This window comes from Heterodontus francisci, chromosome 16 (genome assembly GCF_036365525.1).
Source record: "Heterodontus francisci isolate sHetFra1 chromosome 16, sHetFra1.hap1, whole genome shotgun sequence".
In the NCBI taxonomy this organism is placed as follows: Eukaryota; Metazoa; Chordata; class Chondrichthyes; order Heterodontiformes; family Heterodontidae; genus Heterodontus; species Heterodontus francisci.
In genome coordinates this window covers 66671643-66697475 of record NC_090386.1, presented here as the reverse complement: position 1 = coordinate 66697475, position 25833 = coordinate 66671643, and the positions used below count along the sequence as shown (strand labels likewise).

At 39.9% G+C, this 25833-nt stretch overlaps 1 protein-coding gene across 6 annotated transcripts in view; it reads left to right on the top strand.

Moving 5' to 3' along the window:
* Positions 1-2868: 2868 nt before the first annotated feature.
* LOC137378164 (YTH domain-containing family protein 1-like) overlaps positions 2869-25833 on the top strand; it is a 35034-nt gene continuing 12069 nt past the window's right edge. For all 6 annotated transcript variants that reach the window (XR_010976573.1, XR_010976571.1, XR_010976572.1 and 3 more), the window contains exons 1-4: positions 2869-3070; positions 3279-3303; positions 3937-4016; positions 22347-23873. Coding sequence is in view for 3 of the 6 variants with exons in the window: in XM_068048305.1 (XP_067904406.1) it covers positions 3044-3070; positions 3279-3303; positions 3937-4016; positions 22347-23873 (1659 nt within the window). In the remaining 3 variants the exon portion in view is untranslated. The remainder of the gene's footprint in view (positions 3071-3278; positions 3304-3936; positions 4017-22346; positions 23874-25833) is intronic.

Genomic DNA, 25833 nt, shown 5'->3' with positions numbered 1-25833 from the left:
GAGGAGTCATAATTCCACATTCCCATAGCCCATTTTTTTAGGATTATTACACTTACATACAACAAAAATTTGCACAACTGCCTCTCCCTTTCAAAGTCTCACAAACATTTTCATGAACAAAATGTCAAATATAGTGGCACCTTTTATTTCAAGTGTATGAAATTACTTAATAAATCAATGGACAATTATCAGATGTTAAGGTGTAGCAATCAAACTTCTGTCATACTCTTGTTATAGAGGATGACCTAATCAAGCAATTTCAATGTCAAATGCAAACAGATCTTCCTCTGTAGAGTTCAGCTCATCTCAAACTTTGGAGCTGAGAACCGATGGCCCGACTAGATGAGATGGACCTTCGGTGAGACCAGCTACTGGGGGACACCAAGAGCAAGGGATCCTTCAAGACTAGACAGGTGGCATGGATAGAGATGGCTCTACACACCACAATGGTACTTACACTTTCAGGCAACCAGTGCTGAAAAAAGTACACAACCTGACCAGGGCAGGCAAGAAAAGCATTCTCTAGGTTTTAATTCAGAACTCATCATTTTATTAAAAATAAAGGAGAAAAATAAAGTGAGCTGTCTCTACAACAGGTTTTTAAAGGAAGGCTTGAACTGGAAGATTGTCTTTTTAATTCAGTGTTCAGAAACCTGAGAGAGCAGTGGAGGCTGGGTCTTTATATATTCAAAGCGGAGTTAGACAGATTTTTGATCTATTAGGAATAAAGGGTTATGGGACAGCAGGCAGGAAAGTGGAGCAGGCGTGAGGGGCCTATTTTCCTGCTCCAATTTCTTATGCAAAAGAGGGAGAAGGTCAGATGATTCCCAACCAAGATTTATTGGTTTACTTGGGGAAGAACCCAAAGACAATTGGAAGTCATAAAAGTCTGGTGGGGGAGAATTTACAAAGTACATTATTGATTAAGTCGATAGCTTCATGTCTCTGCTGAAGAAAACATCGCAATGTCTGTCAAGTCCCCTGTCACTTCAATATTTGCACCTCTCACACTCCAACTCACTTAACCTTTTTTTATGCATTCTTCCTGCTGTGCAAATTGGTAAATAACACCCTGGAGCAGCCAAAAATCATGGGAGAAACCCCCTAATGAAAGGACCTCACTCAGCATGAGAAGGCCTGCAACTGCAGCAGTGCCAGGTGCCATGCCTGTGGGTCAAGCTGAGGTCAGTGTTATATGCATGGCAGTGTTCCAGAGCCTCTTGCTTTGTCTGATGGGCAGCAGTCCACATAAAGATAAAACTAAGAGGCCCAATAAAGTTATTTAAAACTACATGGAGATTTGATAGGATGCAGAGCAAGTGTTTCCACTTGAGGGTGGAGGTGGACAATTAGAGTGAGAGCATCCTCATATGACCTGTAAACAGTGGCATAGGCCACTTGGGTTCACAGAATCGTTACAGTGCAGAAGGAGGCTATTCGGCCCATTCTGTTCACACAGGCTCTCTGAAAGAGCAATTCACTCAGTTCCATTTCCCTGCCTTCTCCCCGTAATCCTTCCTTTTCATATAACAGTCGAATTTCCTTTTGAATGCTTCAATTGAACCTGCCTCCACCACACTCTCAGGCAGTGCATTCCAGACCTTAACCACACACTGCGTGAAAAGGTTTTTCCTCATCGCTTTTGCTTCTCTTACCAAATTCTTTAAATCTGTGCACTCTCGTTCTTGATCCTTTCACAAGTGGGAACAGTTTCTCCCTATCTACTCTGTCCAGACCCATGATTTTGAATACCTCTATCAAATCACCTCTCAGCCTTCTCTTCTCCAAGAAAAACAGTCCTAACTTCTCCAATCTATCTTCATAACTGAAGTTCCTCACCCCGGAACCATTCTCATGAATCGTTTCTGTACTCTCTCCAACGTCCTCAGGTCTTTCCTAAAGTGTGGCATCCAGAACTGGACGCAATACTCCAGCTGAGGCCGAACTAGTGTCTTATACAAGTTCAACATAACTTCCTTGCTCTTGCACTCTACGCCCCTATTAATAAAGCCCAGGATACTATACGCTTTATTAACCACTCTCTCAACCTGTCATACCACCTGCAATATCTTATGCACATATACACCTAGGTCCCTCTACTCCTGCATCCCCTTTAGAATTGTATCCTTTATTTTGTAATGTCTCTCCATGTTCTTCCTACCTCTTTTTGATATTTCAGATTGAATGTAAAGGTAACTATGTAACCTGAGGAATAGACATGTTGCATCATTGTAACTAACCTTTTATACCTCCTTCCCACACGTACACATTATCCAGAGCGGGCACTGAGGCAGATACTGAGCAGGAGGATGGGGAGGAACAGGTAATCCAGGAAGATGAAGAGGCCGAGTACAGTGGGTGGTGGAGAGGAAAGAAATGTATTGCGGGCAGGGCCATCCCACAAATTCTGCCCTATTAATAAAACTCCAGTTAGCATCAAAACGTACCTATTTACAGCATTTCGAACTTGCAGCCAGAGAGGCTCAGACCAGGTTTCACACAGCTATGATCGAAGATATACGCATTAATCAAGAAAACGCTACTGTCCGAAGAAAACAGCGTGTCCTGCAAGTTCTATCACAGCAGTCTCCTTCCCCTCCTTTATTCCTGCTTAAAACCTTAACGTTAATTTTAAACATAACTCACAATTAAAAAAGAAATGGATCTCCGTGTGATTAAATACGTTTGCGACCATTCTCAGTGCTACAATCTCCGAAAAAGTGTTGGGCAGCGCTAACTAGAGGCGGGAGAAACCCAGCTATGCTCACCGCCATTTCGCTGCCTCGCTGGGTCTGTGCATTACGTCATCAGTTGTGGCGGATTCCCCCCTCCCCTTAGCGTCACTGCGCGGAATGCGTACAACGTCATCGGATCCTGAGTATGGTCGCCATTGGGTTAAACGCCTGAGACATCCGTACGAGGAGCCAAGTTGAAGGGAGGGGAAACCGCGGCCTCTCAGCTACTTACCCGTCCCGAGACCAGCACCCCAACATCCCTTCCGTGTCTGCAGCCGAGTTCGGGTGCAAGTGGCGATTAATGAAGTATGTCTGCGACAAGCGTTGACCCTCAGGTAGGCAGGGCCGGGATGCGGCCGAGTCTTTGTTGTCTTCCTTCACCCACCCCCCCCCCCCCCCTTCACTGGGGGAGAACCGCGGGGTCTGATCTCTTTACCGAGGCCGTGGTTCATTCTTGCAAATCTGCATTAACACTTTTCTCTCTCTCTTGTTTTTGCTTTCCATTTGCTGCTGTGTGTCCGTCTGGTGGTGGCCGTTAAACAGAGAGCGAAAGGACAAGAGAATAAAGGTAAGGTGCTGGCCTGCAGGCCTGGGCTGCTGCAGATGGTTCAAATAACGTGTAAAGTTGCCATAAGTGGCTTTTATTTTACGTGCTGGGTGCCAGTTAGGGGAGATCCGCCTCTCTTTTCCTTTCCCACGTCCGGGCCTTCTCTTCACGATCCTGGGTCGGCGGCAATGTTGGTAGTAAATGTGGCGGAAATGCTCGGTAAAGTTGGGAGTTAAGGCCAAGTTTCTCCTCGGATTGTGGGATCGGCCTCCTCCCGGTTTAGGATGATTTGTACTAAGGAGACGTCATATGTTTCTGCTTTGCAGTTGCTTCCTTTTGTCCAGAAGAGTAATTGTGAGGCGAGTTTATTTTCACCCGTTTGTGTAAACGCGAGTTCTTTTGCCCTATTTAACAATAAAGAGAGTCATCTCCGGAGTGTTGAAATTTAACAGGATGCAACCTTTGAAAACAGAAAATGCTGGAAATACGCTGGTAACCCGATACGTTAACGTATTTTTCTCTTTGCGGTTGTCGACTACTCTGTAGAATTTTCCGTTTTTGCTTTAGATTTCCAGCATTTGTAGATTTTTAATTGAAATTTTTGAAAATTTGTGGGGATTGTATCGATATTTACGAGGGTGTTTTATTTTGTAGTGCAAAATGGTTCACTGCATCAAAAGGATACTGTACACGACAATGATTTTGAGCCATACCTAAGTAGCCAGTCTAATCAGGTGAGTTAAATACCTATTTTATCTTTAGATCTCTACGCAGCGTAATCTGCAAACACAACTATAAGTGAGAAGGCCATAAATTTATTTTTTTTCTTTGGCAGGTAAGCTTGCCAAATTATATAATCTATACACATTGTACTTTGTAAAGCTGCAGGTTCACTACAGATTCATCCTAAGAAACAAAATGTTGCTGTTACTTGTGTTGTTTTGTGGCTTTGGTTACAGCAGATCTAGAGGAATGTTTAAAGTAGTGACTTTAGTAGGGTAGACCTTTTTAAAAGCTTATATTTGGCTACATGTAATAAGTAGATCAACAGTGATATGTTAAATGTTATGTAAATTTTTTTTACATTTATTTGTTACACAAATTTGGCCAAATATTTCAGTAGAACAGAAAAAAGCTTTAAATTCATTGTTTGCATTTCCTATTTCTAACCAGTCAATCATACAAATGTTACTTGAAACCAGATAAATTATTAGGTATACAGTTGAGCCTTTTTTAAACAAAACAATCTCCCAGTCAAAAAGATCTTTGAGGAACTGTGTCCTTTAATTTTTCTTCTTATTAGAAAGGGATACTATTCATTAATATTGATGCCACAGATCGAATTACATATGGGCAAGAGCTGCATATTGTCGCGTCTTCATGCCGCCATACAATCTCACTCATTTTTAAAGCTACTCACCTGATCAGCTGTGTGTTTCTGGGGCAAGGTAATCAAACTTGTGGGATCAATTCCTTGGATTCCATGGGAACATTTTCATGTGGCATTTTCTGTAAAGAATTTTTTTTAATGCAGATTTAATGTCTGAAAGGGGGAATCACTAATGGATGAAATAGTGTATCATGTTTGGTTGAAGAATACATTTTTTAATCTTATGAATGTATTACATAAATCTGGTTTCCCTTTATTACAACATGCAGTCATTTGCATTTGTGCTATTACTAATCTTAATATGTAAGAACATAAGCATGAAAGGTTTGAGACTGTTTTATTTTGCTTGTGACTGACTGAATGTTGCTGATCTGTGTGTTGGCTGTACTTGCAATAGAAGCTTGTGGAAGTGACTTAATGTGTAAGAATATGCTGGTTCTACCTATGGGTAGCATCAATCACTGGATATATGCACTATTAACAATCTGCAAATGCCCTTTCAGTTCACCCACTATGAAATTTCTGTTACTGTTTGGAGGTCACCTAATCAGAAATCTCGGTAATAACCACCCCGTTTCTGTCTCACCAATAAGTTGCATCCTTTAATTGAATTAGGTGATCATTGAATTAGGTAATCACCTATCCTGTCAACAAAAAGGCTTTGAGTTCACTCTCTTCTGTTCTGTTCTCACCTTTCCTGCTTTCGCTAAGGTACAGTTCTGCAAACTCTTCATTCAAGGAGCCAGAATTTATGTTTGAGCCTTGACTAAGTTTTTGGCAGGCTGCTTGGCCCATAGGGATCACAGTCTGCCTCAATCCTTTCCTCATCCAACGTCCTCATGAGTGCATTTCCAGCAGGTGTTATTTGATCGTGATCAAAATTGGGAACTTCGTCTGATTTTCCCCTCCCTATCGCAGGGGCACTGAGGTCAATTATACCACCCTTGTCACCACATTGGCTATGATCAGCTAAGTCAGCATAAATTATCAAACAGGGACCTTCCTGGTTAATATGACTCGCCTACTGGATAATTTTCTGCACTATTGGGGAAGCTGCTATCTGCAGTACTATTTTTAATTTGATGAGTGTGTTTGGATTAGATTGTTCACATTCGTATTTAATTATCACAAAGTGTTTTAAGAAGTAGGTTGCAATTAAATTCTGTCTACTCGGAGGAATTTAATAAATTTTCCAGTTGAGTTGATATCTAAGTATTTATTGTTGCTTAGCTCAAGTTACTCATTAGATACAATACATGGTTTAAATTCTTTTTAATGTGTTCAAAAGTTTTTCATGTTAACTTATTCCAACTTTTGCCAGTGTTGACTGAAAGTTGTCCGACAGTTAACCAAACATTGGATTTCTTTAATATGCAAAATAAAGAATTTTTTAGTTTTGCATATACTTACCTAAATAATTTTAAAACATTCAACTGCTGAATATTAGGGCAAAATAAACTTACTGTTCTAGAACAGTTCATTAATTCTGAATGAAAATGTTACTGTTCAATGCAACCCTCAAACGATAAAAAAAATCCTCATGTCTATGAGAGTGTATTTTGGTTGGAAGAATAAAAAGGCCACATACTGGTAAATAAAACTCTAAATGAGGTAGAGGATTTAACGGCATAGATACACAAATCAGTAAAAGTATCGATACAGGTTAATAAGCCCATTAAAAAAAAAAACTACTGGAATTAATTTCAGGAGGGATATAATTAAAAAGCAAGGAAGTTGTGTTAAATAGTAGAGAACATTAGTTGGCCTACACTTGGAATACTGTGCACAGCTCTGGTCTCCATATTATAACAAGGATTTAGAGGCACTGGAGATGGTGCCAAAAGGATGACACCAGAACTGAGAGGTTATACCTAGCAGGAAAGAGAAGCCTGAGGGGTGATCTGATTATTATTCTTTAAGATTATGAAAGTGTTTAAATGGGACGATATAGAAATGTTTCTACTTATGGGGGAGACAAAAACTAGGAGCCTTTAAATATAAGATAGTCACTAATAAACCCGAGAGAATTCAGGAGAAACTTCGTTACCCACAGTGTGGTTAGAATGTAGAACAAGTAGTAGTTGAGGCGAATAGCAGACATGTATTTAAGGGGAAGCTAGATAAACACATGAGGGAGAGAGGAATAGAAGGTTATGCTTCTGAGGTTAGATGAAGAAAGGTGGGCAAAAGCTCGTGAGGAGCACGGATGAGTTGGGCTGAATTGCCTGTTTCTGTGTCATTCTATTTTCCTTCTTTGCTTCAATGCTGCTGAAAACTACTTGAATTAAGTGACATTAATTCCTGTTTTCTTCTAGGTAACTAGAAGTCATCTTAGATTTATAAATAGAGGTATATTATACCTAGTTATTACCATTTCCACTGTGCATCATTAGGACTGTCCAGTACCATTTCTCATGTTTTGAAACAAAACACATCCAGTCACACTCCCATTTAAACAAAAAGGGGTATAACACCAATGAAAATCCTATTATCTTGCATGAAGCAAAGTGCAGCCAAAAATTAGGTCAAACTTGAAAACAAGTGGTAATTATTTAAAGCTAGTTCAGTAGTTTACAGCTCTCAACACATATATAGAACCTTCACAATGAATGTGAATCTAAGTTGAGGCACCTAAAATTGTACTTCCTTTCGCTTGCTTCACTTAATCTTTCACACGAGTGGTGTTATTTTCTCTTTCATTGTAGTAATCTGATCAGCAGTGTCAGCAACATGAGAATAATGTGAAGCAAAATGGTTGTGTTCATTCATCATACTTTTTGTTGAAAAGGTGTTCGAATTAGTCACAATAATTAAAATAGGTTATTGTAGCATTCACATTTTAATAGAAATGTTTTATTTTTTTAAAATCAGAATTGCATCTTATATTCTCTGTCTGAATTGCCTTTTTCAGCCCAGTATTCTAATCCTGTTAATAGAACAGTGAACAGACTGCCATTACATTTTGATTATGGTGTTTGAGTGCTTGTTTCCTGTTTGTTGTGGGGCATGAATCACGTTAAATTACCAAAATTCAGGCCACAATAGTAGAAAAAGAAACTTTGCAGAATAAACTATTTTTAGAACATCTTCCTAAAATGTTGGGTAAGTTAACACCTTTTATTAGTTTGAATAATTGAGTTGTAGCCTTTGGAGAAATTATACTGTAAAATGTGGCAGTAGCATTGGAATAGTGCTCAACCATTGTTGCTTGTTGAGAGGACTGATGTATTAAATCTGAAAATCATCTTGTGTCCAGTATATGTGCAACTCTGACGTTTTGTTTGAAGTAATTTAAATATTTAAAAATAGTTGCACATTTGTAAAAGAACTGTGATCAAAAAACAAAACTGATGTTGTATGTTTGTAAGTGCTGTAGGCCCTGTTGAGCCCAACTATCTTCACAACTGCTTTATCAATCACCTGTTCCTTCCACCATAAAGGCAAAAGTGGTGCTGTTTGATGATTGCAGTGTTCAGTTCCATTTGCAATTCCTCAGATAATGAAACACAGTTCATCACTGCATGCAAGACCCGGGCTACTTTCAGGTTTGGGCTGATAGTTGGCAAGTAGGATTTGTACCCCACAAGTGACAGGCAGTGGCTATCTCCAACAAGAAAGGGCCTAACTACCTCAATATCATTACTAACATCGAGTGCAGCATCATCAACATTTTGGGGGTCAACATTAATCAGAAATGCCATGGCTATTAAAGCAGATCAATAGGTGGGTATTCACCTAACTCCCCAAAGCCTTTATGTCATCTGCAAGGCACAAGTCATGATTGGGATCGAGTGCAATCCACTTACCTTGATAGGTGCAGCTGCAATCACACTTGAGATGCTCAGTGCCATCCAGGACAAAGTAGGCCACTTAATCAGCATTTCATCCACTTAATCAGTGTTTCATCCGCTAGTCTAAATAGCCACCTACTCCACCACTAGCGTACTATGGCTGCAGTGTATACGATGTACCGGTTGCATTGCAGCAACTGGCCGAGGCTTATTCAGCAGCACTTCGAAAACCTGCAACCTCCGCCACCTAGAGGAATCGGAAAGCAGGTGCATGGCAACACCATTAGCTATTAGCTCCAAGTTTCCCTCTTTTGCATTATGAGTTAGATCTATGTTGCTGGCCCTTCATTAATGTGGGACAAAATCCTGGAACAAGCTGTCTTGTGTGAGCACCATAGTTATGTGGTGGCAGTAGTTCAAAAAGAAGACCCACCACCAGCTTCTCAAACAAAGGATGGGCAATAAATGCCAGTCTTGCCAGAGATACCCACAGCCAAGAATGGCTTTCCTTGTTTCCTTCCTTTCTCCTTCCCTGTCAATCTTTTAAACTAAACTTTAAAAAAAAAAATTTCAATACAATCTTTTGCTCAGATCAAGTGACTTTTCGCTGGTTTGAGAAGTCTCAGTAACACTACAGTGGCCTGGTCATCTGCAATATTTGTATCTGGGATTTCTAATGAGCATGCCATGCATTTTCCCCACATGGGAGTGGTATGAAAGTAGCATTCAATTGGTATCTATGTCAGATGCCATGATAATTTAAGAAAGTGTACCACTGAAATTGGTCATAGCACCATTGATGTAACTTAAAATATCTGTGGCTAACGCAAGCAGTTTGCATTTTGTAGCTGTGCCCACAGTGTGAAACCATAGCTGCATGATGTAGTCCTCATGGTGTTTGACCTGATATGTGAAAGCAAAACTTGTAAAATATGATAAATAATGGTGTTGCTCAGTCAAACCTCCCACTGAATTCTTTGTGCATTCTTATTGTCAATTTACTAATTACTGTAGATTTTAGGTCTTTTTTAAGAATTAATGGTTATTTTCATTTTACCTGGAACAGGGGAAGAACGGAACTAAAATTGTTACTGCAAACTAGATTAATGGTTTATAACATACAGACTTACTGCATGGCACAGAGTACATTATAAGTTTGAAATACATCTAGGGGTATAGGTAGATTGCTTTCTTAAACCATGAGACATAGCCAGGAATGATGTATTGATATCTGCTCATTCTACCTAAGCTTCCATTTATTTTTGCCAAAAAATTAAATTTGCTGGCCTGGTATTTTCTTTGTGCTTGTGTGTGTGATTTTCCATTTTACTAATTACATTATGTGAGGTAAGGAGTTGGGACACTGATTAAACTACTGAAATTTTCAGGTATGTGATTATAGATCTGAAATCACTAAGTCCCTAACCCAAGTGGAAAGACATAATAGGATCAATGTCAGGATGTTGTTTTTCTTAGCAGCCCACAAACATTGACCAGGAATTTCTCTGTAATTTTTGGCACAGCAATAGTGTAACAGCTGTGCAGTGCTGGGTTTTTCAAAGGAAATTTATGTGTAACTGATATATGCTGGTTTTACAGTAAAATCTTACTGTACAAAATTCTTTGATCATTTGCACTGCTCCCAAGTTAAGTCAGCAAAAACTCAACATGGTTTATTAATATGGCCCTGCTGCCATGCAAAAGACCCGATAAGTTCCCTATCTTTAACACATTCTGAACAGTCATGAATTTACACCATAAATCTTAGGTGCAGGAGGATCCAAAATGACCTGGTGTTTTATAATTTTTATTGTATAAGACACTAGTTTAGCCTCAGCTTGAGAATTGCATCCAGTTCCAGGCTCCACACTTCAGGAAAGATGTGAGGGCATTGGCGAGAGTATGGAAAAGATTCACGAGAATGGAGCAGGGATGAGGAACTTCAGTTATGAAGATAGATTGGAGAAGTTAGGACTGTTTTCCTTGGAGAAGAGAAGGCTGAGAGGTGATTTGATAGAGGTATTCAAAATCATGAGTGGTCGGGACAGAGTAGATAGAGAGAAACTGTTCCCACTCATGAAAGGATTGCGAACGAGAGGGCACAGATTTGAAGTAATTGGTGAAAGAAACAAAAGCGACATGAGGAAAAGCTTTTTCACGCAATGAGTGGTTAAGGTCTGGAATGCGCTGCCTGAGAGTGTGGTGGAGGCAGGTTCAATTGAAGCATTCAAAAGGGGATTAGACTGTTATATGAAAAGGAAGAATGTGCAGGGTTATGGGGAGAAGGCAGGGAAATGGAACTGAGGGAATTTCTCTTTCAGAGAGCCAGTGTGGACATGATGGGCCGAATGGCCTCCTTCTGCACTAGAACAACTTTGATTCTGTGATTTGTATTGTTTTTGTGCTCTCCATACTAAAACCTGCGCGATATGTTTCCTCTCTTTGCTTCTTTAATGGTATCAGAATCTGTCACATTAAGAGACAAGCTTCCATGATTACCTTTTTATTAAAATATATTGTGCTTAATGTGCATAAATTATTTTAAAACTATTGTTACGACCAGGTGAGAAAGGTATCTAGGGGTCTTTTACTGTCTCCACCTGGTCTTATTGTAACAGGGTTTAATTTTTAAACAGTGTTTTGAGCTCCCCCTTTGGTGAATCCTTTTTCACCACTTTCCAATTATAAGGCAAAGAAATAAGAGCAATCAGGCTTCCTTAGGTTTGCAGAAGAAAAGTGAAATTTATTAAACTTAAACTAAAAACTCTAATTCGGTTTTTGCCTATGGATGCATGCAGTGCTGCACGCTAGCATGCATACACGATATGCACGTGCAAATAGAGACAGCAAAGAGCAGAAGAAAAGATAAAGTAGAAGCAGAATACTGCAGGTGCTGGAAATCTGAAATAAAAACAAGAAATGCTGGGAATAGCAGGTCTGGCAGCATTTGTGGAGAAAGAAGTAGCATTAACGTTTCAGATCCATGACCCTTCAGTAGAACAGTTTGAGGCAATATCTTGTTACTGTGCTTGGAGCTCACTGTATAGTCCTTTTGTAGGTAGTTCTTGCTTTTCCGTTGGGCCTCAGTATTCTTAAATCTTGTTCACTGTAGGAGACTTTTCTCTCTTGGGTTCATGTGTCTTCAATGGATCTTCAGTTCCGTGGGAGCAGACAGGAGAGAGGTCTTTTCCAGTCCAGGAGCAAACAGCTTTCTGAGTTTTAAAACTCTGTGGCAAGTTTAAATTCAGAAAACTCTTAACTGCCAGTTAGTTATGTGACTAAACTGGTCTGACTAGGTCTTCTGTGTATTGGGGAAGCAGGGACTTTGTCCTTTGGTCCAACACTGCCTGCTAGTATGCAAAAAAAGATCTTTCTGGTGAGGGGCCTGGCAATTCCTTGTGATAGGCCCCCTTCCCACCAGCAATTTTAATTTTTAATGTTCATGTGACGAAATAATATGTGCCTCATTTTTGGCAGGTGGGGGTCTGCATGACACTATACTTACAAGTTTTTCTAAAATTTTATTATTATAATACAATAAAGAGGGACTTGAAGAAGAAAGATAATCTATGTTCTGTGCTTACCTCAGGCCTTAATTGTTTTTTTGCTGGTTTTGCATTCTGGTATGCTAAGGAGATTCTGAGGAAATTTTGGTACAGGTTGCTGTCGGCAAGCTAAGTGTAGAAACCATCGTAAATTGTATTGAGTAAATTTCAGTCCATTGTCTTTGGGTGTATGGGTTCTAAGTAGCTGTTAGTATGTATGTATGTTTTAAACAGAGCTGATAGGGTTGATTTAATGCATTTAAATTAAATGCAACATCCCCACATGCCCAGCATATACGCCCTACTGAGCCAGCGGCGCTTGAGATGGCTTGGTCATGTGAGCTGCATGGAAGATGGCAGGATCCCCAAGGATGCGTTGTACAGCGAGCTCGTCACTGGTATCAGACCCACCGGCTGTCCATGTCTCCGATTTAAAGACGTCTGCAAACGCGACATGAAGTCCTGTGACATTGACCACAAGTCGTGGGAGTCAGTTGCCAGTGATTGCCAGAGCTGACGGACAGCCATAAAGGTGGGGCTAAAGAATGGCGAGTCGAAGAGTTGGCAGGAAAAAAGACAGAAGTGCAAGGAGAGAGCCAACTGTGTAACAGCCTCGACAACCAATTTTATCTGCAGCATCTGTGGAAGAGTCTGTCACTCTAGAATTGGCCTTTATAGCCAATCCAGGCACTGCTCCACAAACCACTGACCACTTACCCATTGTCTCTCGCGACAAGGAGGCCAAAGAAGAAGAAGAAATTACTAAGTTGGGGTGGAGGTTTAGAGAGTCTAAATATGGTGACTTGTAAAAGATTTATTTTAAGTGTTCTTAACTGGATGCTGTTTGAGACTAGTATTGCTGTTCTGTGCTGTATGAAAATGAGCAAGTGTGTTTCAGCAGGAAACCTCCATGAACATCGGTTGTGATTTTGAATCACTAGGTTGAAAGGCATATTTTGCAAGAAAAGTTACAGGTTAGTTGATGCATAGTTTGAATATTCTGATGAGACTGCTCTTTCTTGCCTTGTGATATAGTAACACCAGATGACTACAGTTAGAGAATTTGTATAGCATTTTTCATGTATGATCTACAGATCTCCATGCAGGGTTCCACTTGTAAGGGAATGGACTAGAACACAAGAAATAGCAGTAGTAGACCATGTGGCCCGTTGAACTTGCTCCACCATTCAATACTATCAAGGCTGATCCTAGGCTTCAATTCCACTTACCCGCCCGCTTGCCATATTCCTTGATTCCCTGAGAAACTAGTTATCTATTAAGTTCAAAGTACACTATAAAAGTATTTATCGCTTTTACTAAACCGATCTAGTTTCATTTGCATCATATATGACTGTTAAAAGTCTATCGTTGTAGTATAGCCTTTTAACATTCTACCAGGTATTTTTTATCCTATCTTCATAGCTTGCTATGAATAGAGTGACTACATTAATCAATCATTAAATTTCTCACTACGGAACCTGATTAAAATGAAAATGTTTCCCATTGGTAAGTTTGTATTGAGTGCTAGTAAGCAGAGCAATGGCTGAAATACAAAAATAATGGTATCTGGCAATGGTTTTATAATGACTAAAAATTGAAAACTTACTGAAGAATGTAGATTTATAAATTGCTTGGTGTAAAATTCCACTTCCATGTTTATGAAACAGGTTTAATTTAAACAAGAACTTGCATTTATAAAGGACCTTTAACGTTGTAAAACATTCCAATGCCAGAATTTATATTTGTGATTTAAGGAAATAGAGGCATTTCAGAATTGGTGAGAAGTAGAATTCATTGCATGTATGAATTAGCGTATGACCCAGCATTCTATTGTAATATGTCATGAAAATCACATGATTAACAAAGTTGCACTGCATCTTAATCTTAATTGTAATCTTAATCTGTTTTTATCAACCATATTTTCTGCACAAGGATTAGGTCTGTCAGTCACCATTACTTAGAATTAAATTTTTCATAAACTCAATGTATTAATTTTTTTAAAGTGAATATCACAATATTGATATTTACGAAACACAAATCCAACTTGAGATTAATAAAGTTATTAAATGCCTTGATTGCATTGCTACTCAGTAATTTTTCTTGTATGTTTTACTGAGTGGCACTTGTGCTGTTAATGACAGCTTCTATGAGACTCGGTAAAAGTGCTCAAATAGAAGTTTAAAACATTGTGGTATCAATGCTTAACCTGAGAATACTGAGGTATGGTCCTAGAATAGGTGTATGCTAGTTCAGTTAAAACTTGTGAATGTATTGAATTTATTTTTCTCCTCTGCTCCACCCCATTCCTTTTTTTTATCTGTCCCAGTAAGAAAGTAGTATGTGTACAACTTAATGTGGCTGTAATTTGGAATTAAAAATAGAAATCTAAGAAGTACACCATGTATTTTAGCATCTGAAAGAGCTAAGATAAAGTTTGGGGTGTTGCTCTTCTTTAGAAATCTTACACCCTGTTGGTCATATTAGTTCACTTCCAGAATCCTGATGTTACAAACAACTAGGCAAAACTAGTTGCCCACCTGCCCAGAGCACTAGATGAGTGGCTTATTAGTGATGCTTGCCCAACTGGACAAGTTAATTCCCTTTCACTAATAGCTGCGATTGCATTTTGTTGCCAGGCTCAATGCCATAGACATTATAGATGGCTTGCCATGAAATTATGTCGATAAGAACAAAGACTTTGGTGCATTCTCTTTTCCATTAAGAAAAATGCAAACAGCACCAATAATTTTGCAGTTTGAAATTCTTCCCGAGTATGGCACTGGCAAAGAATCTATTTAGAGTTATCCAATGTAGTTTATATTTCAACCCGTATGGATATGTTGAAACTTCAAAACCCATATTCTTGTGGGGTGCTGAAGCTGATAATTAAACCCAAAAGTAATGTTGCTTTTCTGCTATTGTGCAATGTACTTTAGCTGGTTGGGCAATTAAATTCATCCTATTGTACTGTTTGGTGGGGTTGGGGGCGGGGGGGTAGATTCAGCATTGCTGATAGCTGACAAATTAACTGCATGTGTGTAGATGTTTGAAAATAATTTATTCACAGTTTCATTTTTGTTTTTTGGACATTCCTTGATGGCAGGAGAAGGTCAGTACTGGTCAGTGTTCGGAAATGTGTGGGTCTGGAGGGTGTTCTGAGCGCTCGGCCAGAAAAGTAGTGCCTGTTGCAGCTATCTCCTGAAGATTTGGGGAAACTACATTTTTAGGTGAATCATGGCACCTCAGTGCAGTGGCGCTGAATTATTTCGCTTACAGCGTGTTGCTAAAATTAGGACTGTCACTATAGTGTAGCATTGTAAAGCACTGTTTAAGAATTGCACATTAAAGGAAAACAATCTTCTGAGACTGACAAAAAAGAGTACTTAGTATCTTCCCCATGTCTGAGGAGGTTTAGAAAAGTATTTAATAGAATCATGAAATGGGTATAGCACAGGAGACCATTTGGCCTGTTCTGTCCGTGCCGGCTCTCTGCAAGAGCAACTCTGCTAGTCCCACTCCCCTGGCCCTTTCTTAGTAGCACAGCAATTCTTTCCTCTTCAGGTGCTTATCCAATTCCCTTTTGTAAGCTAGGATTGAATTTGTCTCCACCATACTGTCAGGCAGTGCATTCCAGATCCTAATCACTCAGTGCATTTAAAAAAAATGTTCTTCATGTTGCGATTGGTTCTTCTGCCATTCACCTTAAATTGGTGTCCTCGAGGTCTTGACCCTTCCACCAACAGGAACAATTTCTCCTTATCTACTCTATCTACACCCCTCATGATTTTGAACTCTTCTATGAAATCTCTCAACCTTCTCTGAGGACAACAACCTCAGCTTCTCCAGTCTGTCCACTCAACTGAAGTCCCTCAAACCTGGCACCATTCTCGTAAACCTTTCCTGCACCCTCTCTCAAATCGTTCACATCCTTCCTAAAGTGTGGTGCCCAGAATTGGACACACTACTCCAGTTGTTATTTTCAGGGATAGAAGTACTCATAACAGTCTATGGTGAATCACTACTGATGCATTCCTGTCTATCAGGAGTGATGCTTTGCTGGCTTGGTTTGTCACAGCTTGCAATTGCACAAATGTATAGATGGAAAATCTTGACTGGTTGCTTTTTTATTGAGATTAAAACAGCATTATTTATTTAATTTGGAAATGAAGAACATTTTACTTAGCATTACAATCTTGCAAAACTTTTACTGAACTCAAACTTTTTATTAAGGTTTACTGGCATTCACACAGGATTATTAGAACATAGCACAATCAGCTCTGCAGCTTCGTTTTAAGGGGAATTAAACTCTCCAGCCCATGACAGTGCACCAAGTCCAACCCGTTACCCCTGCGCTCGCTGACTGCTTTGGCTCTTGGTTAAGCAAAGCGTTGATTTTAAAATTCTGATTTTTGTTTTCAAACCCCTCCATGGCTTCATCCCCTCCCTATCTCTGTAATCTGCCCTGGCCTCCAACCCTCCAATATCTAAGCTGCTCCAATTCTGCCTTCTTGAACATCCCAGATTTTAATTGCTGTGCCATCCTCGGCCGTCCCTTTGGTTCTGGAAGGTCACAAGTTCTGGCATTCTCTCCCTGAACCTCTCCGCCTCTCTTTGCTCCTTTACAACACTCCTTAAAACCTGTCTTTGACTAATCTTTTGGTCATCTGCCCTAATATCTCCTTGGTTGGCTTGGTGTCAAATTTTGTTTGAAGCATGGGAAGTGAAGCACCTTGGGACATTTTACTACGTTAAAAGCACTATATAAATGCAAATTGTTGTAGAAATAGGATAATTATTCAAAAATGAATTTAAAAGGATGCGGAGAAGGGCTGGGAAATGAGAATAGAATAGTTAGCTTCATTTAAGTGCTCGCCCTAGAAAAGACTTATTGGGCTTCCTCCTGTTCTGTGATTTCTATGATTCTATAATAGAAATGATTCTGTTGCTTGTTTTTCCAAATAATGTGTGACTGTCCAAAAATTATAATGGTATGAAATGCCATAATGTCTGAAACCATTTTTGTTGTTGGAAATCAACATTTAAACTATAATCTGGCAATTAGTTTCTGTCTGGTTGTTTATTTAGTTTAAAAATAAATGTTGATGAATTCAATAGTATTAACTCAGACCGCCCAAACCAAGTATTCCATCAACATAACGCGCACTGTGGAAATACCGATTTAATTGGTGTTAGTCTAGACAGAGTACTTCATGCCGATGCAAGCGGCAGCTCCCAAGCCTGTGACCTCTACCACTTAGAAGGACAAGGGCAGCAGGTGCATGTGATCACCACCACCAAGTTCCCTTCCCAGTCTCTCACCATCCTGGTTTGGAAATGTATCGCACGGATTGTAGCTGTTCAAGAAGGCAACTTACCACATCTTCCCAAGGGTAATTAGGCATGGGTAATAAAAGCTGGTTTTGCCAGCAACACCTGCATCCCATATATGAATTTAAAAAAAAGGCAAATCAACATGTTATGCTGCAGATTTTACATTGCGACAACATGGTTTTGCATCATGTTAATGCAAAATCTGCAGTGTATCTGAAGTGAAGTTGACATTCTGATGGCCACTAGCCAGCGATACGAAACCATCTTGGAGATGGCCTTGCTCCAATTTCAGTATAACTGCAACTTGTACAAAAGAAACTTTAAAAGTTCTCGTGCAGTCCAATTTCTTAACTTAATTTTAAGCTTTTTAAAATAACAACTGACTTGTTGCCACTTCTCTGGAATTAACAAGACAACTACATTTGGATGCCAGTGAGCAGAGCTCTTGAGTAAGTGGACATTACAGTATAACTTTATGCTCTCTGTTTACACCACTCTAAAGTAGATTCTGGTTTCAGAACAGCACCAGCTGTACAATAGGGCCATTGCAAATACTGGATCTCAGAAATGAGACCATTGGAAGTTTTGACACGATTTGACTCTGGTTAATCATTTAGTTGAAGACTTTGAATTGTATTGAACTTATCATGTAACATATTTCAATTGACCTAAGATACCTTTTTAAATGAGAAGTTGTAGTTTCACATTTGGTATTAAAACTATTCAATGCTTTTTGAACAGTTTAGATAATATTCTTCCATCTTTTGTGAAATTATAATTGTTTTAGAGCTTAATATTTTGCCCAGTTTGTAAACTGATCATGGCGTTCAGAATCCAAACTCTTAAAACCATAGTAGTTCAACATTAGATGTTAAAAATATAAAAATCCACCTCAACATTCATTCTGTAAATTAATATATTTAAGGATTTTGATTATTTCAGTTTTACTTTAGTGTTAGAAATGAAATTACAGTGTTGCTTTACCCTCTGCACAATCTGTATTTAATTTAAATAATTTCACTCGTTGCAGCTGGCAGCTAGTATTGCACACAGAAAAACCTTTCCGTGGATTCTAATCAGCTTGTGTTTAAAATTTTCTTATTAACAATATGTTAGTATTGGGTCACTGACCTGAAACCTTAACTCTGCTTCTCTCGCCACAGATGCTGCCAGACCTGCTGAGTATTTTCAGAATTTCTTGTTTTTATTTCGGATTTCTTGCATCTGCAGTATTTTGCTTTTATGTTAGTATTTTACTTTGTTAATAAGAGAAAATTAAGATTTGTAGATTGATAATTAAGGTTTGAGACAGCATTTGACAGAGTATGGCTTCAAGGAGCCCTAGCAAAATTGGAGTTGATGGGAATCAGGAGAAAACTCTCTGCTGGTTGGAGTTGCACCGAGCGCAAAAGAAGATGGTTGTGGTTGTTGGAGGTCAATCATCCCAGTCCCAGGACATCACTGCAGGAGTCCCTCAGGGTAGTGGGCCCAACCATCTTCAGCTGCTTCATTATTATTGTACAGTGTTCAGCACCATTCGTGACGACTCGGATACTGAAGCAGTCCGTGTAGAAATGCAGCAAGACCTGGACGATATCCAGGCTTGGGCTGATGTGTGGCGTGAATGTTACTTGCCACTTAAGTGCCAGGCAATGACATCTCCAACAAGAGAGAATCTAACCATCTCCCATTGACATTACGATCGCTGAATCTCCCGCTATCAACATCCGGGGTTACCATTGACCAGAAACTGAACTGGCGTAGCCATATAAATACTGTGGCTACAAGAGCAGGTCAGAGGATAGGTATCCTGCAGCGAGTAATTCACCTCCTGACTCCCTGTTACGACAGTGAGAAAGGGGTCTAGGGTTCCCTCTCAGCCTTCATCTGGTCTTACCATAACAGGATTTAATTTTAAACACACCGTTTTTTTTTTTTAGCTCCCTCTTAGTGAATCTTTGTTAACTAACTTCCAATTATAAGGCAAAGAAACCAGCCAAACAGGTTTTCTTAGGTTTAAAGAAAAGTAGAACTTTATTAAACTTAAATTCTAATTCGGTTAACGCCTACGGATACGTGACGCGCCCATGCTAGCATGCATACATGATACACACATGCAGATAGAGACAAAAGAGCAGAAGAAATAAAGTGGAAAAGTGTGAGACAATATCTGAAGATGGTTTTGGTTACTGTTCTTCGAGCTCACTGTAAAGTCCTGGATTATAGGTAGATCTTGCTTTTCGTTGGGGACCAGTATTCTTCTTAAATCTTGTTCGATGTAGGAGACTTTTCTCTGAAGTTCATATGTCCTCAGTGGGTCCAGAAGCTTGTGAGAAAGAGATGGGAGCAGACAGGAGAAGTCTTCTCACTCCAGGTGCAAATGGCCTTTTTTCAGTTCAAACTCTTTGTACAATTCAGAAAAACCCAGGTTGCCAAGCAGGTTAGTCGTGTGACCAGCTGCTTTGACTACGTCTGTTTGTGGATTCTCTTGTCTCAGCCGACACTGGAATGTCTCTTACACACAATACCTGGTGCTCAAAGTCCATTGTGAGTTAAATTGGAGGAGGGAATTGCCCCTTTGGCCCTCCAAGCACTGTCTGTTAGTATGCAAATGTGTTTTCCTGCCATGGCTGATCCGTTTTAACAAGTCATTTCCCCACTCCAGCAACAGTTTAAAATCAAGCTTCATATGACTAGATTAATATGGCTCATTCCTGGCAGGTGGGGGATCTGCATGACACTCCCCAAAGCCTGTCCTGCATCTACATGGCACAAGTCAGGAGTGTGATGGAATACTCCACTTGCCTGGATGGTGCAGCTCCAACAACACTCAAGAAGCTCGACACCATCCAGGACAAAGCAGCCTGCTTGATTGGCACCCCATCCACAAACATTCACTCCCTCCACCACCAATGCACAGAGGCAGCGGTGTGTACCATCTACAAGATGCACTGCAGCAGTGCACCAAGGCTCCTTAGACAGCACCTTCCAAACCCACGACCTCTACCACCTAGAAGGGCAGCAGCTGCAAGTTCCCCTCCAAGTCACACACCATCGTGAATTGGAACTATTTCGCTGTTCCTTCACTGCCGCTGGGTTAAAATCCTGGAACTCCCTTCCTAACAGCACTGTTAGTGTACTTACCCCACATAGACTGCAGTGGTTCAAGAAGGCATCTCACCAGCACCTTCTCATGGGCATTTAGGGATGGGCAATAAATGCTGGCCTGGCCAACGACGCCTACATCCTCATAAAACAAATTTTTTTTAAAACTGCATTTCGAGGTATTGTTCTAAATGAATGGTAGTTAACTTTGAGTGCTTTAGCAGATGATGCTAAGACATCCTGATGAGAAAGGGTCCAGATTTGACACCTTGTCAGTTTCAGCCCTGGCTCAGTTGGTAGCACTCTTGCCTCTGAGTCACAATGTTTGTGCGTTCAAGTCCCATTCTCGGACTTTAGCACAAAAAATCTCGGCTGTATTGAGGGAGTGCTGTCTTTCAAATGAGATGTTAAAAAGAGGTCCCGTATGCCCTCTCGGGTCCCATAGCACTGTTCTTAAAGAGGAGCTGGGGAGGTATCCCTGGTGTCCTGACCAATATTTATCTCTCAGTCAACATCTCAAAAAAGCAGATTATCTGGTCATTGTCACATTGCTGTTGGTGGGACCTCAACTGTGCACAAATTACCTGTTGCATTTCCCACGTTACAACACTGGTTACACATCAGTAGTACTTCATTGACTGTAAAGTGCTTTGGCATGTCTGGTGGTTGTGATAAATTGTATTTATAAATGTATAATTGTATAAATGCAAGTCTTTCCTTCTCTTACTGATTTTCAGCAGGGGGCCAATTTTAGCACCCCTGCTTTAGTGGTAGAGAAACAGCTAGGCTTCTCGCTTACCTTTATCTAGTAAACTCTTCTGAAGAGAGTGTGTGTGTGTACTGTTACAATAGTTCTCCTACTGCTCAATTTTTGTATCATGTAAGCTTCTCCGCGATTGAATACAGGAACAATTAGAACTAATATTAAAAGCATCAGAATAGGAAGTAAAGACTGCAGTTTTGCTTTTGCCATTTCACAGGTTTGTGCAATTTACATTTACAAATCTTAAATTTTATGTCTGCTTATCTTGTGTTTGGCTATGCTGCCACATTCATCTCTGCAGGGAAGACTGCAATCATTTGGTGACATCCTAAATTTTCTGCAGAAATCATTGTGGTAAGATTAGTAGAAAAAACTATGAATTATTCCCAGACAGTCCTATGTCAGACCAGCTGCTTGCTTAAGTTAGTGGCATTGTTTTTAAATGAGCTGTTTGTTTGGAATGTTGCCCCAGTAGTCCCCTATACCTCATGTACCTAGATTTTAAATGGTGGGTGAATGGCCTTCTCATACTCCATCACTAATACTAATGATTGTCTTAAATAGATCTGAATGTTTGTCTTCCAACACTGGTGTTAATTTTATATAGTGATTTTCAGATATAAAGATTTTGAAGTTAGGATATGGTGAGCAAAGATATTAATATTTCTGAAATTCCCTCTTTACATCCAAACTTATCAAATTATTTTAAAGATACTTCATTATTATTTAAAGATATATTGTGTATTTTTATACAAAATTTCTATTACCATAGTTTGTGAGGAAACGTTTGAAATGCAATTATTGATTTTTCTAATTGAACATGCCTTATATTAGCTGGTCGTGTGCACCTTCCATACGAAGTGCAGTCTGTTACCCCAAATCAAAAATTGAGAGTCTGATAGAGATTTGGGTGTGACTTTCATATCAAATGTACTTTAAATTGTAATTTTTAAAAATCCTTTGTGAAGTTTAATAGAAATGTGATACTGCAACCAGTAACAATTTTGACAAGACCAATCGTCTTAAAATTAATCAACCTCTGAAGCAGTTTCTCATTGTGGTGGAAGGAAGGAAAGAATACATAAATGAGAGAATAACTATGATGACTCTGTAATCTATCTTTCTTTTTCAATCAACAGAGCAACAGCTATCCTTCAATGACTGATCCATATTTGTCAAGCTATTATGCCCCTTCCATTGGATTTTCCTATTCTCTTAGTGAAGCAGCACCATGGTCCACTGGCGGTGATCCTCCTATTCCATATTTAACAACCTATGGACAGCTGAGTAATGGAGACCATCATTTCATGCATGATGCTGTGTTTGGCCAGCCTGGGGGACTAGGGAGCACCCCATATTTAAACCAACATAGATTCAACTTTTTTCCTGAAAATCCAGGGTTTTCTGCATGGGGAACTGGTGGATCTCAGGGACAACAAACACCGAGCTCAGCATATGGCAGTAGCTACAGTTACCCACCTAGCTCTTTGGGAGGAACAATAGTAGATGGACAGGCAGGGTTTCCCAATGATACCTTGAATAAGGCACCAGGCATGAATAGCATTGAACAGGGGATGGTTGGACTAAAGATTGGAGCTGTGACATCATCAGGTGTAAAGACAGTAGGGTCTGTGGTAAGCAGTCTGGGTATGACCAATACAGCACCTGGAAATGGCTCAACAACTGGTGTATCTGCTCCAAAGCCAACATCATGGGCTGCCATTGCAAGTAAACCAGCCAAGCCTCAACCAAAACTAAAACCAAAGACTGGAGCAGCAGTAGGAGGTTCTACATTGCCCCCCCCTCCCATAAAACACAATATGGACATTGGTACATGGGACAATAAAGGACCTGTACCAAAAGCTGCTCTACCCCATCAAGCCCCTAATACTCAGGCAGTTCCTCAGCAGCAGTTGACTCAGCCCCCTCCAACTCAGCAGTTACAACTTCCACAGCAACCTTACCAGAATCCTCAGCAACCCCCACAGAACCGTTGGATAGCCCCTCGCAATAGAGGGGCAGCATTTGGTCAAAATAGTGGAACTGGTAATGAAAACAACTCTGTGGGTAATGTACCAGTTAGCTCTCCACCAAGCAATGAGACTCATCCCGTTCTTGAAAAATTGAAGGCTGCTTACTGCTACAACCCAAAAGACTTTGACTGGAATCTTAAAAATGGCCGAGTGTTTATTATCAAGAGCTACTCTGAGGATGATATCCATCGCTCTATCAAGTACTCCATTTGGTGCAGTACTGAACATGGCAACAAACGCTTGGACAGTGCTTATCGCTCAATGGCTGGAAAAGCTCCTGTTTACTTACTATTCAGTGTGAATGGCAGTGGACACTTTTGTGGAGTGGCGGAAATGAAATCGGCAGTGGACTATGGTACATGTGCCGGGGTTTGGTCACAGGACAAGTGGAAAGGCAAATTTGATGTAAAGTGGATCTTTGTAAAGGACGTGCCTAATAACCAGCTGAGGCATATCCGTTTGGAAAACAATGATAATAAACCTGTCACTAACTCTCGGGACACGCAGGAGGTTCCTTTAGAGAAAGCCAAGCAAGTGCTCAAAATTATTGCTACTTACAAGCATACCACCTCAATTTTTGATGACTTTTCACATTACGAAAAGCGTCAGGAAGAAGAGGAAGTTGTACGTAAGGTAAGTCCTATTAGATCAATCATACGTTTATCATCCGGTTAACATCAAACTGTTATAAAATTTAGATTTTTATGACATAAATTTCACTGGCCAATTCAATCACGCCAGCTGCAGAAGAAGAATACTGAATTGTAACTGAAATGAGATTGAAATGTAATTATAGCTAAGATACCATGGACAGTTCTGGGAAACTGAAAATTTGGATTGACCTTTTTAAAGATACAGTTTCAAACTTTAGGTATTCTACAATTAACCGTGTTTCCCCGTGCCCCCTTTTAATTTTTTTCTATATTGGATTTTGGAGAGGGGGTCAGAAAATGTCATCAAAAATACGTTGCCAACTTGTTTTGATGTCTAGGTACAAAGCATCGCGCTAATTGTTTCAACCGAGTAGTTGGCATTCCATTCAAAACAGCTATTTGAATGTGGAAATTCGCATGTTCTGTTTCTAGGGATCTTTCCCATACTTATGCACAGAACCATAGAAAAGTTACGGCACAGAAGGAGGCCATTCAGCCCGTCATGTCTGCGCCTGCTGAAAAATCTAGCCGTCCAATCAAATCTCACCTTCCAGCAGCTGGTCCGTAGCCTTGCAAGTTACAGCGCTTCAGGCGCATGTCGAGGTACCTTTTAAATGAGTTGAGGTTTTCTGCCTCCTCCACCGTTGCTGGTAGTGAATTCCAGACACCCACCACCCTTGGTGGAAAAAGTTTTTCCTCCCGTCACCTCTAATCTTTCTACCCAATAACCTTAAATCTATGCCCCCTAGTAAATGACCTCTCCGCCAGGGGAAACAGGTCCTTCCTATCTACTCTATCTAGGCCCCTCATAATTTTGTACACCTCAATTAAGTCACCCCTCAGCCTCCTCTGTTCCAAGGAAAACAACCCGATGCCGATCCAATCTTTCCTCATAGCTGCTACTTTTAAGCCCTAGCAACATTCTTGTAAATCTCCTCTGTACTTTTCCCAGAGCAATTATGTCCTTCCTGTAATGTGGTGACCAGAACTGTAAGCAATACTCCAGCTGTGGCCTAACCGGTGTTTTATACAGTTCCAGCATTATATCCCTGCTTTTGTATTCTATACCTCGGTCAATAAAGGAAAGCATTCCATATGCCGCCTTCACCACTCTCTCTACCTGTCCTGCCACCTTCAGGGACCTGTGGACATGCACTCTCAGGTCTCTTTCATTAAATATTTTTTTCATTAAATATCTTTCATCCAGTGTGAAGAATAATATACTCACCGTAATTGAGGGTTGTGTGGAATTTATGGCACTTTATTTGAAACTGAGCTTTAAAAGTTTAGAGAAAGTAAAATTAACTTTTTTTTAATGTGTTCAAATAGTTTTGCTTAAATTGTCAATGATTACTTTCTGGCCACCTTAGAGAATGCATTAAAAATTCAATTATAAAGTTTTATGACTGACATATTCCAGAAACTCGACTAACTTTTAACTGTTTCTTCTAATTTACTTCAATGCCATGACTGCAGGTGATCTTAGAAAACTGAAAGCAGGTGTGAGAAAATGCATTTAATCAAGTTATTTCAGATTCATCTCATTTAATGACCAGATTTTTTCCCTTTTTTCTGCCAAGAATATGTTCAAAATGCAGTCCTCTACTGGAGATGTACTGTTGGTAAAATGTGATGTTAAGTCTGCACAAAGTGGATGTAAAATCCTAATTGTACAGTAATAAAGGTAGCATGATATTACAAGGGAAGTTGTATACTGTATGTACTCCTTTGTATCCGACAGGATTTTTTTTTGGAACAACTTCCACCCCTACGTGGTTTCAAAAAATCATTAAAGGAGTCTTGGACACTGACGTTTCACTAGTATGATACCAGGGCTTAAAGGGTTCAATTGGCTTAAATTTAGAAGGTACAGGGTAATCTAATCCAGGTGTTTAAAATGATAAAGGGATTTGACAGGGTAGATGGAGAAACTGTTTCTC